A 16,099-nucleotide genomic window follows, 5' to 3' on the forward strand; every position below is an offset into this window, starting at 1 on the left:
ATGTGTGGCCCTTGTCTGGAATCCAGACCTGGTCCAGTCATGTACCGTAATTCACTGCTGTATTTGGGCCAAGTGAAAGTGGATTGTGTGGCCCATCACTGGGCCAAACCAATTTTGCTATGTGGGTAAGGGTAAGTAAAAACAGCCACAATGGAAAGACCATCTGAAGGATGTACATTTTAACATACATTTTCTTTTCTCAGATTCACTAAATGCTGCAATAGAGGCCATCAGTGTGAGCACAGAACTCGTCGAAGAGGAACTAAAGCCATATTTGGACACAGTACTGAATGTTGCCATAGAAAGAAGTGAGTATTTCAGGTTTTTGCTCTATTGGTGTCATATGTCTAGGTGAAATGTCTAGTTGAGAAAGAAGTGAGTCCCTGCAGACATGCTTAGTACTAGTTGAGCGCTTATGTAACAAAAACAGGCCCTCTGAGCATTATACAAGATGTTAGAAAATTTTGTGGCATTTCTCAATATATTATGCTTTTATAAAGTAGTTTCTTTAAAATAAAGGTATTTGTAATCATTGTCAATTGGTATGAGCTTGTTCCAGCTAGTTAGATGCAGAATGTGCCAGCTCTTTGAGTGAGTTCTGAAAGCTGCTTAGTGCATATTGCTATTGCACTTTGGCTAGACATGACTAAGGCTACTATCGTTATTATGGGTCTCTCTGGAAAACTTGATTTTGCATAGTCAATTGCAACACTCTAAAGGTTGAATATTTTTGCATAATGAACTCCAGATATAATTAGCTGTCCTAACCAAATGGTTTCTTTCATAGCTATGCTGGTTTTATGTCTCTGGTACTGCTTTGCATAGCTTTATTCTTACATACTCAAATAATACAGGCTTAAATCAATGTTTAATGTGTAAAAACCTGGATGATGTACAGGATTATGTACTGAATTAATACAAAAACCTGTCAGATTTATTTTGTGATAATGACCAGCTGACTGCTTTATCCCTTACATATCACAAATCACTATAATTAATACATCAACAAGGATGGCTGTGAGAGGGATACGCAACTCCTGTGGATTTGAAAACAGAGAGGCTTTAATCCGCATTTGTCTCTGTTAGAGCCATGGAGTGACAGGAACGATTAGCCAGACTGTTCCTTTGTACACAAGCAACCAGGTGGCCAGCTGTGAGCGACTCGGTAGTTTGTGGAAACATCATTTGTTAATCTGTGCGTATGTTCACTAAGGAAAACGGGATAAGAATGGTCTAGCATGTTGTACACTATTTATCCAATTTGTATTACTTTCAGAGGGATGGTTCGGTTATACATATATATATATATATATATATATATATATATATATATATATATACACATTGTTTTGGGTAATACAATTAGAATTAATACTTTTATTCACCAAGGACACATTAAACTGATCAAAAAAGACAGTAAAGATATCAAATTTGTCATTTTACAAAAACAAATATATTTTAAATGGACTAAATGCATATTGAGAAGATAATGTGCTGAAAATTCAGCTTTGCTATTACAGAAATATGTTAATGTTTCACAGTATTACTGTTTTACTGTATTTTTGATCAAATAAATGCAGACTTGAAGAGCATAAGACATTTTACTGAGCCCAATCTTTGTGTAATGTGTTTTTCCTGTCCTAGAGAAAGGCATATCTGAGCAGGTTGTAGAAAGTGGGATTCTACCTGTTCTGGCTCAGATTTTAAGAAGAAAAAGCACACTCACTACTTACGCGGCCAGACTGGTAGCTGAACTGGCTAGAGATGGTAAGAACAAATGTTTTATGTACAAATATGCATGTGCTTGTATGACAGCGTTCATGTAAAAAAAAAAAAAAAAAAAAAATCGTGAGAAAAATGTTTCTAGAATAAAGTCAAAATGTTTTGAGAATAAAATCGAAATTTCAAAAATAAAGTCTAAATATTTCAAGAATAAAGTCAATATGTTTTGAGAATAAAATTTAAATTACGAGAATAAAGACAAAATGTTTCGAGAATAAAGTCTAAATGTTTCGAGAATAAAGTCAATATGTTTTGAGAATAAAATTTAAATTACGAGAATAAAGACAAAATGTTTAGAGAATAAAGTAGAAATTTTAAAAATAAAGTCTAAATGTTTTGAGAATAAAGTTTTAATGTTTCAAGAATAAAGTCGAAATGTTTTCAAGAATAAGGTAGAAATTTTGAGAATAAACTTGAAATGTTTCTAGAGTAAAGTCGAAATGTTTTGAGAATAAAGTTGAAATTTCGAGAATAAAGTCAAAATGTTACGGAAATAAAGGCAATATGTTTTGAGAATAAAATTTTAATTACGAGAATATTGACAAAATGTTTGGAGAATAAAGTCGAAATGTTTCAAGAAAGAAGTCGAAATTTTTCTAGAATGAAGTCGAAATGTTTTGAGAATAGAGTTGAAATTTTGAGAATAAAGTCAAAATGTTTTCAAGAATAAGGTAGAAATTTCGAGAATAAAGTCGAAATGTTTCTAGAATAAAGTCTAAATGTTTTGAGAATAAAGTTGAAATTTCGAGAATAAAGTCAAAATGTTACGAAAATAAAGTCAATATGTTTTGAGAATAAAATTTAAATTACGAGAATATTGACAAAATGTTTCGAGAATAAAGTCGAAATTGTCACAACCCTGTCTGTCATTGGTTTCACCCATTGTCTTCCCCTGCCATTCTGTTGTCATTTGGTTTAGCCCTCGTCACCGTCATCTGTTGCACCTGTCCTTGTAATTATTAGTCATCTGTGTCACCTGTGTTTGATAATGAGTTACCCTTTATAAGTCTGTCTTTGAGTTTAGTCTTTTGTCGGTCTTTAACGTTATCTGGATGTGTGTGAAAGCCCTCTGTGTTCCTGCCTGTTCCTGCCTTGTTCATCTTGGAGAATTCTATTAAATTTACTGTTGATTGTTAATCTCGTCTATCGTCTCGTCTCGTCCTGCACACCCGCGTGACAGAAAGACCGACCAAAAAAAAAATTCACGGCGTCTTCCCCTGCGTTTATTTTCCGTTTTTTTTGTATCAGTGTTTAGTTTATTTTTTTTCCCCCGTCATGAATGATCCCGCCGTCCTCATCCTCCTCCTGAAGCAGGGGAACCGCTCTCTCGAGGACCACACCAGAGACTTTATATTCCTCGCCCCGTTTACGCACTACCCGGACAGTTGCCTATGCACGTTCTACCGCGTGGGACTTAATGATAACATCCAGAGGCAGCTGTCCGGGGAGGGTCCTCGAGAGAGCCTCGCCGACTACATCGAGTGGGTGCTGGTGTCCAGCAGAGCTTCGTTGACCGCGAAGGATGACACCAGCCCCACTCCAGACCCAGAACCCAGCCCAACATCACCCCGACAAGCGGAGTTGCAGCCCGAGCCCACCGACGATGGAGAGCCCGAGCCGAGAGCGACAGAGCCAGAGCCGGACCCATCGGACCAGGTGCGAGAGCCGACTGCTACATCCGCGACGGTGGAGTGTGACGTGGAGCAAGAGAGGGCTACAGAGAGCCCTGCCCACTGCACCACCACTGGGGGTGAGAATGAGCAACACTCTGGGGACTTAATAGACTTTTCCACAGAACCACTGGCCTGCCTGAACTTCCCACCCACCCGCCCTCTTCTGCCTATGCCTGAGTCTCCGCTGGTCCCGTCCAGCCATCCTGAGTCTCCGCTGGTCCCGTCCAGCCATCCTGAATCTCCGCTATCACCTGTCAGTCCCCCTGCTCACCCTCAGTCATCCACCTGTGCAGTGGGCTCGCCGCGGGACTGCCAGCTTCCATCGGCGTCTCGGCTGGAGGATTCCTCAGCTCCGCCTCCAGCCTCCGAGTCCTGGACTCCGCCTCGGCCCTTCGACCCCGCGGTTCCACCACGGCTCTCGACGCCCTCCTCTCCACCGTCGCCCGTCGATCCACCAGCTCCACCGGGCTCCATCGTCTTTCCGGCTCCGCCCTGGTCAGTCGTCACCCCATCGGCTCCTCAGGACTCTGCTCCTCCGGCTGTGCCTCGTCGCGCCGTCCCACCGGCTCCTTGGGACTCCTCCTTCCTGCGGGCACAGCCTCCATCCTCTGTCGCTCCGGCTCCGCCGCGGATCTCCGGGACTCCGCCTCCGCCTCGGGCGCCAGAGCCTGTTCCACCTTGGCCCTCCGGATCCTCGGCGTCACCCCGGATCATCGGCTCTCCGTCTCCGCCTCGGGCTCCTCCGCCATCTGCTCCGCCTCTGTCGGTCGGCCCCATGGAGTCGGCACACCTTCCTCCACCATGGTTCCTCCCTCCGTCGGCTCCACAGTGGGCCGTCATCATGGCTGTGGTCTGGGTCAGTTCCTCCTGCTTCAGGTCCCTCCTGTTTCCTCCCTGGCTCCTCCCACCTTCGTCGCCCCCCTGGACTCTCAGGACTTTGTTTGTTGTCCCCCTCCAGGGGTACCGTCCTCCGCCCAAGCCTCCTCCCTTATGTACTCTGTTTTTCCGCCCCTCTCGTTTTTTCCACGGCGCGAGGACGCGCCTTTCCGGAGGGGGGCGTGATGTCACAACCCTGTCTGTCATTGGTTTCACCCATTGTCTTCCCCTGCCATTCTGTTGTCATTTGGTTTAGCCCTCGTCACCGTCATCTGTTGCACCTGTCCTTGTAATTATTAGTCATCTGTGTCACCTGTGTTTGATAATGAGTTACCCTTTATAAGTCTGTCTTTGAGTTTAGTCTTTTGTCGGTCTTTAACGTTATCTGGATGTGTGTGAAAGCCCTCTGTGTTCCTGCCTGTTCCTGCCTTGTTCATCTTGGAGAATTCTATTAAATTTACTGTTGATTGTTAATCTCGTCTATCGTCTCGTCTCGTCCTGCACACCCGCGTGACAGAAATGTTTCAAGAATAAGGTCGAAATTTCGAGAATAAAGTCGAAATGTTTCTAGAATAAAGTCGAAATGATTTGAGAATAAAGTTGAAATTTCGAGAATAAAGTCAAAATGTTACGAAAATAAAGTCAATATGTTTTGAGAATAAAATTTAAATTACGAGAATATTGACAAAATGTTTCTAGAATAAAGTCTAAATGTTTTGAGAATAAAGTCTAAAGGTTTCGAGAATAAAGTCGAAATGTTTCAAGAATAAAGTAGAAATTTTGAGAAAGAAGTCAAAATGTTTCTAGAATAAAGTCGAAATGTTTTGAGAATAAAGTTGAAATTTTGAGAATAAAGTCGAAATGTTACGAGAATAAAGTCAATATGTTTTGAGAATAAAATTTAAGTTACGAGAATAAAGACAAAATGTTTTGAGAATAAAAATTTTATTACGAGAATAAAGACAAAATGTTTAGAGAATAAAGTCTAAATGTTTAGAGAAAAAAGTCTAAATTTTTAGAGAATAAAGTCTAAATGTTTCTAGAATAAAGTCGAAATGTTTTGAGAATAAAGTTGAAATTTTGAGAATAAAGTCGAAATCTTATGAGAATAAAATCTAAATGAAGTTAAAATTACAAGAATTACATTGTACCAATTAAAGATATATAATATTTTGAATAATATTTTGAGAGTATAGCCTGCACATCTAAATGGCCTGGATTGGGAGCACCGGGAGAAGTTGCCAGGCCACCAGAATTTATTTGAATATATGTGAGATTATTAGCAGAAGTCATACCACGTGCTATGCTCGCAGAGACAGTGTGCTTGGAAATAATATTTCACATCTTCGATTGCATTCATTAGGCCTATTTGTAGTTCGCCAGCCACCCAATAATAGCAATACTGTAAGCTTTGTGCTTTTGGTACTTTTTTTTTTTTTAAGATTTATTTTTTGGTGTTTTTGCCTTTATTATGATAGGATAGATCAGAATTGACAGGAAATGTGGAGGGAGAGGGATGGGGGGCGGGATCGGGAAGGGTCCTCGAGCCGGGATTCGAACACGGGACGCCCGGAGCGCAACGGCGCTATATGTCGACGCACTGCCCACAAGGCTATCGGCGCCGACGCTTTTGGTACTTTTAATATTAAACAAAGTCCCTGCTTTCAAAATCTGTCAGTTTTATAGCAAAATACAAACAGCGTGTCTTGTAATAATGTGTTGTCACGCTCTTTAATGTGGTGGGACAGATTGCTGTGTTAATGTGAATCAGTCGTATTTTTGATTACAATGAGACATTCGTTTCATTAAATTATACAGTTTTCTTCATGAAAATTCCACCACCTACTCCGCAAAAACGTGTGTGATGTCCAATCTTTAAGTCCTCTCATGTATATAATTAAAAACGACAATAAAATGTTGCAAAGGTTGTCAGTTTTATTCTGTCAGTTTTATTACGAAATACAAATGATAAATGTGTTTTCCCTCTTTATTTCAAATTCATAGCACAATATAAACTGAAGTAACATAAGAAGGAATGAAATAAACTGTACAGACTAATTTAATGAAACGAATGTCTCACTGTAATTGGAAATATGACTGATTCACATGCTGCTTAAACTGAGACGAATACAGTGGCCTGTCCCGCCACATTAAAGAGCGTGAAAAACACATTGACACAAGACATATTGTGTATTTCACTATAAAACTGACAGATTTTAAAAGCTGAGACTTTTGAATATCTCCCAGTGCTCCCAATCCAGGTGATTTACATGTGCAAAAGGCTAGAATATACTCTTAAAACATTATAACTTTAATCTCACAGTTGCTACAAATGAACTCTCGTATTTTTGACTGTATTCTCCAAATATTTTGACTTTATTCTCCAAATGTTTTGACTTGATTCTCATAATTTTGACTTTATTGGAATTATTGAAATATTTAGACTTCATTCTCTAAATATTTTAACTTTATTCTCGTACTTTCAAATTTTATTCTCGAAATATTTACACTTTATTCTCTTAATATATTTTAATTTATTCTCATAATCTCGACTTTATTACGGCTTTAATCTTGTAATTTTAGATATATAAAATAAATAAATAAATAACGTAGCACTTAAACACTGTTGTAAAAACGCCTTCATATGTTTGTTAGTGTCAGTTAAAATATGGGCTGGGCTGTAACCGAAAGGTTGAACTTAAGATATGATGCATAAAAAAGACCTCATCTAAACCTTAACCTTAGGTTGCTGGTGGAACAAATTTTGCAAATAATAGGAGCTTTTAGTTATAAATCAAGTACCTTGACATCTAACTTAATACTCATTGTCGTAGAGCACTGACTGACTAGTGATTATTCAATAATTCCACCTTTCTTTAGCTCCTGTGCGAGAGCAATGCTTTGAGACAGGCATTGTGTCTGCCCTTGTGACCTTACTGCTAAGCCAAGACCAGGACCTTCTCCTTCATGTTAGCCAGGCCATCGCCAGGATTTGCTATGACAGCAGTGAGTGAACTTGAACTTTAGCCCTGTTCTTCTAACCACAGATCTTAAAAGGTGGCACTGATGTGAGAGACATAAGTCATACTTTAGTCAACCTCCAACTGATCTGAACTGATTAGTATTCAAGGCAGCCTTTAACCTGAATCTGAGAAGATGTGGCTGAGATATGTAGTTAAAAAATTGTTAAAATTTTTAAATAGTTACAATTTTGAAAGCTTTTGAAAATGCATCCATTTGTCACTGGCAAGTACTTTATTTGCATTTGTGTTGTGATTTCGCTGGAACAGGCAGAATTCACATGATATTTTCAGGAAAAATAGGAAGCTAAGTAGAGTCTAGCAATCTGTATCTCAAGTTTGGGATGTAAAAGTGGCTATTTTCTTTCCAGACTTGCAGCAAGAGCGTTTCCTGAGGCTCGGAGCTGTCCCACGACTGGTGCTGGTTCTTCTACAACATAGAGAAAACGAAGCACTGCTGAGCTCTTGCCTTCTGGCCCTTTGTAACCTGGCCAACATGGGTGAAGAAGACGGCTCCGTGCTCTCCTGGGAGGAAGGGGCGTACTTTGGGGAGGGAGAGCGAGTTTTCCGTGGCACCTCACGTTACTCTTTCGGCTTCTCTTCGGCTGTGACGGTGGTTAGGCTGAAACAGTGGACTAACGGCCAGTACTCTGTAGCAGTAGAAGTGCTCCCAAGATGCTCCACCATGCTTTGGGGTGCAAAAAACAGCCACCAGACTGGACACCGCTTACAGAACTTTGGCCACCTAGGCAGCTGCCCTAAATTGTATAAAGTTATCAAATGCTCAGTGAAGAACATACCGAAAAACAGGAATCTGAGGGCAGCAATGCTTCATACCCTCTTGTGAGGCTTTTGGACTCACAATATTAATGAACATTTGAAGTGGCCTAAACTGGTGATCTGGTGTAAACCACATCCTGACATTTAAGGAGCTCATTTCAGCCATTTATAACAAAGAATGGATCTGAAAGCACAGACATAGAATATAATTGCTCTTGTTTTCCTATTGCTCAGACGTCACGTCTGAATGCAAGGATACTAATCGAGAGCGATAATTATAAGCCAGGTCACAAGACATGTTATGTTCAGGCAGTTTAAGTCCTACAGATATACGCTGGCTGTACATAAAACATGAGAACAGATGGACGCCGAGCTGCAATCCGCTAGCCTTTCGGAACTCTGTGATTAGTCCATAAGAGGCCTTACAGTAGTGGATTATCCACACCCAGTCTTCAGGGTTCAGAGCAGCTACATGCACCCAGGTCGCAATATGCAACCATGTTGCAAAACGCACCAAGGGAAATAGATTAACAGATGAGAATCGTGACTTTTGTTTACAGTCTTTGGGTCCAAACACAGTCCAGATGAAAGCAGACTTGCCTAATGAACCAAATTAGAGCAGTATTACACTTAAAAGGTTAGTTCACCCAAAAATTTAAATTCTGTCATTAAGTACTCACCCTCATGCTGTTCCAAACCCGTAAAACCTTCGTTCATCTTTGGAATACAAACTAAGATATTTTTGATGAAATCCGAGAGAGCAAGGGTCCCACCAAGGTCAAGGCACAGAAACATAGTAAGGACGATGAACAGTCTTACGAGTTTGGAATGACATGAGGGTGAGTAATTAATTACAGAATTTTAATTTTTGGGGGAACTAATTTAGATGAATCATTTCATTCAAAATGGTATTTGGCACTTTATGGGCACTTTATGGGAATATTAATATTGCGCTTTTGTGTAGTTTTCCTCACTACCTTTCTAAAGTTTGGGGTTGTTAAGATTTTTATTATTTTAAAATTTTCTCTTATGCTCACCAATGATGCATATGTTTGATCAAAATACAGTAATATTCTGAAATATTATTACAATTTAAAATAAATGTTTCTAATTTAATATATACAAAAATAATGTATTCCTTTGATGACAAAGCTGAATTTTCAGCATCATTACTCCAGTTTTCAGTGTCACATGATCCTTCAGAAATGATTATAATACGCTGATTTGATGTCAGGAAACATTTCTCATTATCATCAATGTTTACATCAATGCTTCTTAATATTGTTGTTGTGGAAATTGCTGTGTGATTTTTTTTCAGGATTATTTGATAAATAGAAAGTTTAAAAGAACAGCAATTATTTAAAATAGACTGTTTTGTAACATTATAAATATTTTTACTGTGAGTTTTGATCAATTTAATGCTTATTTCATTTATTTTAAAATTACTGATCCCAATTTTTTGAATGGTAGTATTTGTGAGTGAATCATTATTTTCAATGAATCGATCCAGCCAATTCACAAATTGGTCTGAATGATTCAGTAACAATTACTGTGACCCTACAAATGAAACGAGGATTGATGAATAGATGGATGGATGCAAATCAATCTGAATCCAAATGACCCTTATCCATTAATCACTTTGTGTTAAAACTGTGTGAGACCCCTGGGGTACAACTGGACTGTATTTTTACCTCCTAGATCAAGTCACACCCTGGACCACAAAGCCAGTCATAAGTAGCATGGGTATATTTGTAGCAAGAGCCAACAATACTTTTTATGGGTCAAAATGATACATTTTCTATTATGGCAAAAATCATTAGGATATTAAGTAAAGATCATGTTCCATGAAGATATTTTGTAAAATTCCTAACATAAATATATCAAAACTTTTTGATTAGTAATATGCATTCATTTGGACAACTTTAAAGGCAATTTTCTCAATATTTGGATTTTTTGCACCCTCAGATTCAATATTTTCAAATAGTTGTGTCTCGGCCAAATATTGTCCTATCCTAACAAACCACACATCAATGGAAAGCTTATTATTCATTGAAATTTCAAAAAATGTACTCTTCTGGTTTTGTAGTCCAGGGTCACAATTGTCCTATTGGGACTTTGAGGAGCAAACTGTGATTTAAAATGATGTAAATAAACGCAAAGCTCATTCACCAATTCATGCTATCAATAAACCATTTCTTTAAACTTTGTTTAATTCCATTTGATTTTCTAACATCAGTCTTGTACTCAAAAAAGAACACCCCCCGAAGATAAGAAAAAGGCTACCATTGTTTTCAAAGAGAGGAGAGAGGTGGCATTGAGTTTGTTGCATGTTGTTCATTGAGGGCCCTGTACTGTGTCAGCGGATCCCAGCGGGTGCCATTGCCTGACCAGCTCCTGTGGTTTGCTGACCATGTCGTTCCAGTGTTCCAGCTCTCTGCCCCTCGCATACATGAACGGCCCAATGACCACAATGCCCAATGACGCTGCCAGTCAAGACAAAACATATTGGCTGAGTACAGATACACAGATATATTTTTGAGACCACTGGTGAATTAAAGAGATAGTATACCCAAAAATTAAAATTCTGTCATTAATTACTCACCCACATGACATTACAAACCTGAAAGAACTTTGTGCATTTTGGTACTCTTCAAAATGGTGCTTTAGTGACGTGGAGGAGAGGAATTGTTGAATAAAGCTGTTTTTTATTTTTTTTGTGCAACAAAAAGTCACATGGACTATTTTGTTAATGTTCTTGGTACCTTTATGGACCTTGAACGTGTTAGGACTCTTGCTGTCTATGGAGGGTCAGAGAGCTCTCGGATTTCATAAAAAGATCTTCATTTTTGTTCCAAAGTCAAACGAAGGTCTTACGGGTTTGGAACAACATTAAGGTGAGTAATTAATGATAGAATATTCATTTTTGGGTGAGCAATCCCTTTAAACAGCATTATTCTATTTTTTAAGCATTTCTACCTGAATATTATAACATCTATTAATAATAGCAGGATGATGGTGCCCTATCGCCCTGGAAATAATTGATTGACAGTTACCGGGTTCCTCTGTGCTGGGCTGCTGGAGCTGTAGAGTAAGACAGGCTGTGTCCAGCTGCATGGGGAGGAGTCTGAAGGTAAGCCTTTCATTAAACGATGGATTATTCCCTTTTGCTACAGTGGTCCACTTGTTCCTCACCACCTGAGTATGTATCTTCAGAGAAACCTGGGCGCACACACCTGTACCATCCATTTTACATTAAGTTACACAAAGACTGCTTGTCACTGTATTGTATTCTTCATTGCTTTGGGTCTCACCTGCATCACTGCAACACTGCAAACCTCTTGCTCGTAGAAGAACCACAGTGAGCCGATGTAGGGATTGATTGTAGTTCAGAGACACCTGGATGTCACCGTTTTTTGAAAGCAGCTACAACAGCAGTGAAAAGCACACTTATTTTCTGTTTCACAGAGAAAAGTAAGCTATTCAGGTTTGGAAAGACATGAGGTTAGTAAATTATGACAGAATTTTAATGTCTTTAAAGGAGTAGTTCACTTCCAGAACAAAAATTTACAGATAATTTACACACCCCTTGTCATCCAAGATGTTCATGTCTTTCTTTCTTCAGTTGTAAAGAAATAATGTTTTTTGAGGAAAACAAATTTTCTCCATATAGTGGACTGCAATGGTGCCCCCGAGTTTGAACTTCCAAAATGCAGTTTAAATGCAGCTTCAAAGGGCTCTAACGACCCCACCCAAGGAAGATAGGTCTTATCTAGCGAAACAATTAGTTTAAAAAAATTACAATTTATACACATCTTAACCTCAAATGCTCGTTTTGTCTCAGTTTCTCCTCCAACTTCAAAATTGTCCTATATCGCTGCAGAAGTTCAGAAGTGAATGTGCAAAGAAGGTGAAATGGCCTTTACAAAAAAGGTAAAACAGCAATATAGGACAATTTTGAAGTTAGAGGAGAAAATGAGATGAGTTTTTTCGACATACCCTAACTGTCTGAGTGCAGCAAGACAAGACAAGCATTTGTGGTTAAAAAGAGTATACATTGTAATTTTTAGATAAGACCTTTCTTTCTCGGCTGGGATTGTTTAAAGTCTTTCAAAGCTGCATTTAATCTGCATTTTGGAAGTTCAAACTCGCGGGCCACCATAGAAGTCAATTATATGGATAAAATTCCTGAAATGTTTTCATCAAAAAACATAATTTCTTCACGGCTAAAGAAAGAAAGACATGAACATCTTGGATGACAATGGGGTGAGTAAATTATATGTAATTATATTTTGATTCTGGAAGTGAACTAATCCTTTAATAATATAATGCCATACTTGATCACTTTCATTGTCAAGATCCCTCCACTGCACTTTGCCTGCTGTCTCCTTCAGTTCAGAATGTCTGAGGGGAATCAGGACTTGACCTACAAGACGATGCTTCTTTTGATGGTCCACAGTGTACATGTTCATGTTCAAAGAGCACTGGTCAACACAGATGTTAGATACCTGATAGAAGGCATAGGAATCAGGTTATAGGCTTTATTGTCATTGTAGCGTTTAAAAGTTTGGGGTCAAGTGTTTTTTTGTTGTTGTTTTTTTTAAAGAAATTAATACTTAGCAAGGATGCACTAAAGTGATTAAAGAATTAGTTCGCTTCCAGAATTAAATGTTTCTGATAATTTACTCACCCCCATGCCATCCAGGATGTGCATGTCTGTCTTTGTTCAGTTGAAAAGAAATTAAGGTTTTTGAGGAAAACATTCCAGGACTTTTCTCCATATAGTGGACTTCAATGGGGATCAACAGGCTGAAGGTCCAAATTGCAGCTTCAAAGGGCTCTACACAATCCCAGCAGAGGAATAACGGTCTCATCTAGCGAAACGAAACAAATTATATACTTTTTAACCACAAATGCTCGTCTTGCACTAGCTCATGCATTAGCTAAGACTTCATGCATTGCATATTCACGTCAGAAAGGTCACACGTGGTTAGTTAATCGTCTGTGTACTTCGGTTCAAAAAGGCAGGGTAGGGCGAAAAACTTCATCACATTTTCTCCTCCAACTTCAAAATTGTCCACCATCATTGTTTTACAATTTTTTGTAAAGGGCGTTTGAGATTTTTTGCAAGTTCACTTTGTAAACACTGCATCGGTACTTTAAACCAACATCACACGTGACCTTTCCAACTTAATTACATAATGTGTGAGGTTGAGCTAGTGCAAGACAAGGATTTGTGGTTAAAAAGTATATAAATGTTTATTTTTATAGGAATCATTTCATCGTTTCACCAGATATGACCATTATTCAAATGTCTGGGATTGTGTAGAGCCATTTGAAGCTGCATTGAAACCTTGGACCATCAACCTGTTGGCCACCAGTGAAGTCCAATATATGGAGAAAAATCCTGGAATGTTTTTCTCAAAAACTTTTTTTTGGACTAAAGAAAGAAAGACATTAACGTCTTGGATGACTTGGGGGAAAGTAAATTATCAGGAATTTTTTATTCTGCAAGTGAACTAATGCTTTAACTGACAGTGAAGGCATTTATAATGTTACAAAACAATTTTATTACAAATAAATGTTGTTCTTTTGAACTTTCTATGCATCAAAGAATTTATAAATAAATAATGTATTACATATTTCACCAAAAAAAAAAACTTGAGCACCAGTGTTATTACTGACCCCAAACTTTTAAAAATGGTGTAATGAACTTCTACTGAACCCAGAATATTTCTCTAAGTGCTTAGAGGAATGATTCAGGAAACCTGCTTGCAATGGCCAGTAGATGGAGACATCAACTATGAAATGTCTTCTCTACTTTCAAGAAGTTTCTCCATTATTTAGAACAAAAATGTTTTTGAAAATGAATTCACAAACAAATCATGAAACATTAGTTCAAAGCACTTGAATCTCCATATAATGAGGAAGACTGATGATCTACCCACATACATAGAGACTTAGACTGCCAATGTTTATCAAGAGAGACTTTCTACCTGAAACACAAAGGTGTCGTTAAACTGTGGATGACGACCCTTCCGCCTTGCTTTGGCTTGACGGTGTCGTCGATCATCAGATGGCAACAGCTGCAGTTTTACCAGTGTGACATTACCCTGGCACTGAACGGGCAGGTTAGCAGCACGAAGCAGAGAAACCACCAGCTGCTCTCTCTCCTGCTGGTACCACAGAGCGAACCACAAACGAACAGCTGAGCCATTGGGAAGGGCCCATTCGCTGGGCTCCTCTGGGAGCTGGTACAGGTCTGGTCTTATGCTGCCCAGAGGGAACCAACCTCAAGAACCACACGAGAAACACAGTCAAAACATTCTCTTTGTATCATAATTTCTGATGTCTATTGCCTTTATTCCTGTCCTGACATACTCCCTACTGTTAGAGAGCCTCGCTGGATGTGCAGATCTGGATGGAGTTCCCATTCCTCAGCAGACTCTCTTTCCTCTTTCCCCTCGTTTAGTTGGGGTATTGTCTTGAATCGAGGAGGCACAAAGAAAGGAACACCACCTGAGCTGTTAAAGATTAAAGATAAGGTTGTGTAGATACATTTCAATTTATTTGGATTACATTTTTTCAATTTGGTTCACCTTACATTGCAACAATACTGTATACATCTTGTATTATTGCCATTTCTAGACAAGCAGCAACTGTTATTTACCCATAGCTGCTGCTCTGTGATGTCTGAAGCACTGGAGTGGTGCATCGTGGGATTGTGGGGGTGGTAGGTATCAGTCCCCTGTAGAGCGTTCGAGTTTGTCTCTTCCTCCACAGCAGATACACTGATAGGCCAAACAGCAGCAGGAGGAGAAATGCTGCAGACAGTCCACAAGCCAGTGCTACAAGTGGATCTAATGGCACAGACACAAAATAAACTCAGCGGCTAGTCACCCTCCCCTCTCACCCAGTGTTTCATACAACACAGAACATGGCTTTGCATTAACTAAACCTGCTGTGTGACACCATTGGACAGTCTCTTTCTCTCATGCCTTTTAAACAGACGTGTCAAGTGTCTTGTGTCAACACACATTAGTGGAGACCTGCATGCAAGAGGTGGAGCACATTGTGTTTTTGCTGCTCAAGAAACAACCTGTTTTCTCCTTTACTGTAGGGGATTTACTGCAGCCACCGGGAGGAATAAAGTGCGAGTGAACCAGAACTTCCTAACAGGTATTGTAGTTCATTTAATACAGCTCATAATTAAAAGTAAACTCTTCAATATTATATATTATATAATAATATCTATTTAAGACTGTGCTTACGCCATTTAGTCAATTAATTAATTATTTTACCAAAATAAGAGGGATCATACAAAATGCATGTTATTTTTTATTAAGTACTGACCTGAATAAGATATTTCACATAAAAGACATTTCCATATAGTCCACAAGAGGAAATATTACTTAAATGTATAAAAATGACCCCATTCAAAAGTTTACATATGCTTGATTCTTAACACTGTGTTGCTACCTGAATGATCCACAGCTGTTTTTGTTGTTGTTGTTGTTTGTTTTGTTTAGTGATAGTTGTTCATGAGTCCTTTGTTTGTTTTAAACAGTTAAACTGCTTCTTCAGAAAAATCCTTAAGGTCCCACAAATTCTTTGGCTTTTCAGCATTTTTGTGTATTTGAAGCCATACAATGACTGTATGATTTTAAGATCCATCTTTTCACACTGAGGACAACTGAGGGACTCATATGCAACTATTACAGAAGGTTCAAATGCTTACTGATGTTTCAGAGGGGGGAAAATGCATTAAGAGCTGGGGGTGAAAACTTTTGGAATTTAAAGATCATGAATTTAAAGAAATGATATTCAAGCAAAATAAGTAAAAATGTACACATCTTCATTCTGTTCAAAGTTTTTCATTTTGGAGCATCAGCGAGCATCTGAACCTTCTGTAATAGTTGCATATGAGTCCCTCAGTTGTCCTCAGTGCGAAAAGAAGGATCTCAACATTTT

General features: G+C 38.8%; 2 protein-coding genes across 2 annotated transcripts in view; one reads left to right on the forward strand and one right to left on the reverse strand.

The window, feature by feature from the left end:
- On the forward strand, nt 1-10,336 carry LOC141297487 (rap1 GTPase-GDP dissociation stimulator 1-B). Its single transcript, XM_073827914.1, has 5 exons — nt 1-72; nt 170-308; nt 1,645-1,767; nt 7,212-7,337; nt 7,723-10,336. The coding sequence occupies exons 1-5, from the start codon at nt 1-3 to the stop codon at nt 8,196-8,198; spliced, it is 936 nt and encodes a 311-aa protein (XP_073684015.1). The 3' UTR covers nt 8,199-10,336.
- The window catches only part of syt15 (synaptotagmin XV), a 6,542-nt gene continuing 763 nt past the window's right edge, over nt 10,321-16,099 (reverse strand). The window contains exons 2-8 of the mRNA XM_073828256.1: nt 14,799-14,988; nt 14,510-14,652; nt 14,125-14,420; nt 12,466-12,636; nt 11,443-11,554; nt 11,185-11,364; nt 10,321-10,614 (exon numbers count right to left, since the gene is read on the reverse strand). Coding sequence (XP_073684357.1) covers nt 10,466-10,614; nt 11,185-11,364; nt 11,443-11,554; nt 12,466-12,636; nt 14,125-14,420; nt 14,510-14,652; nt 14,799-14,988 — 1,241 coding nt within the window. The 3' untranslated portion in view covers nt 10,321-10,465. The remainder of the gene's footprint in view (nt 10,615-11,184; nt 11,365-11,442; nt 11,555-12,465; nt 12,637-14,124; nt 14,421-14,509; nt 14,653-14,798; nt 14,989-16,099) is intronic.

The sequence above is a fragment of the Garra rufa genome, chromosome 22 (genome assembly GCF_049309525.1).
Source record: "Garra rufa chromosome 22, GarRuf1.0, whole genome shotgun sequence".
In the NCBI taxonomy this organism is placed as follows: Eukaryota; Metazoa; Chordata; class Actinopteri; order Cypriniformes; family Cyprinidae; genus Garra; species Garra rufa.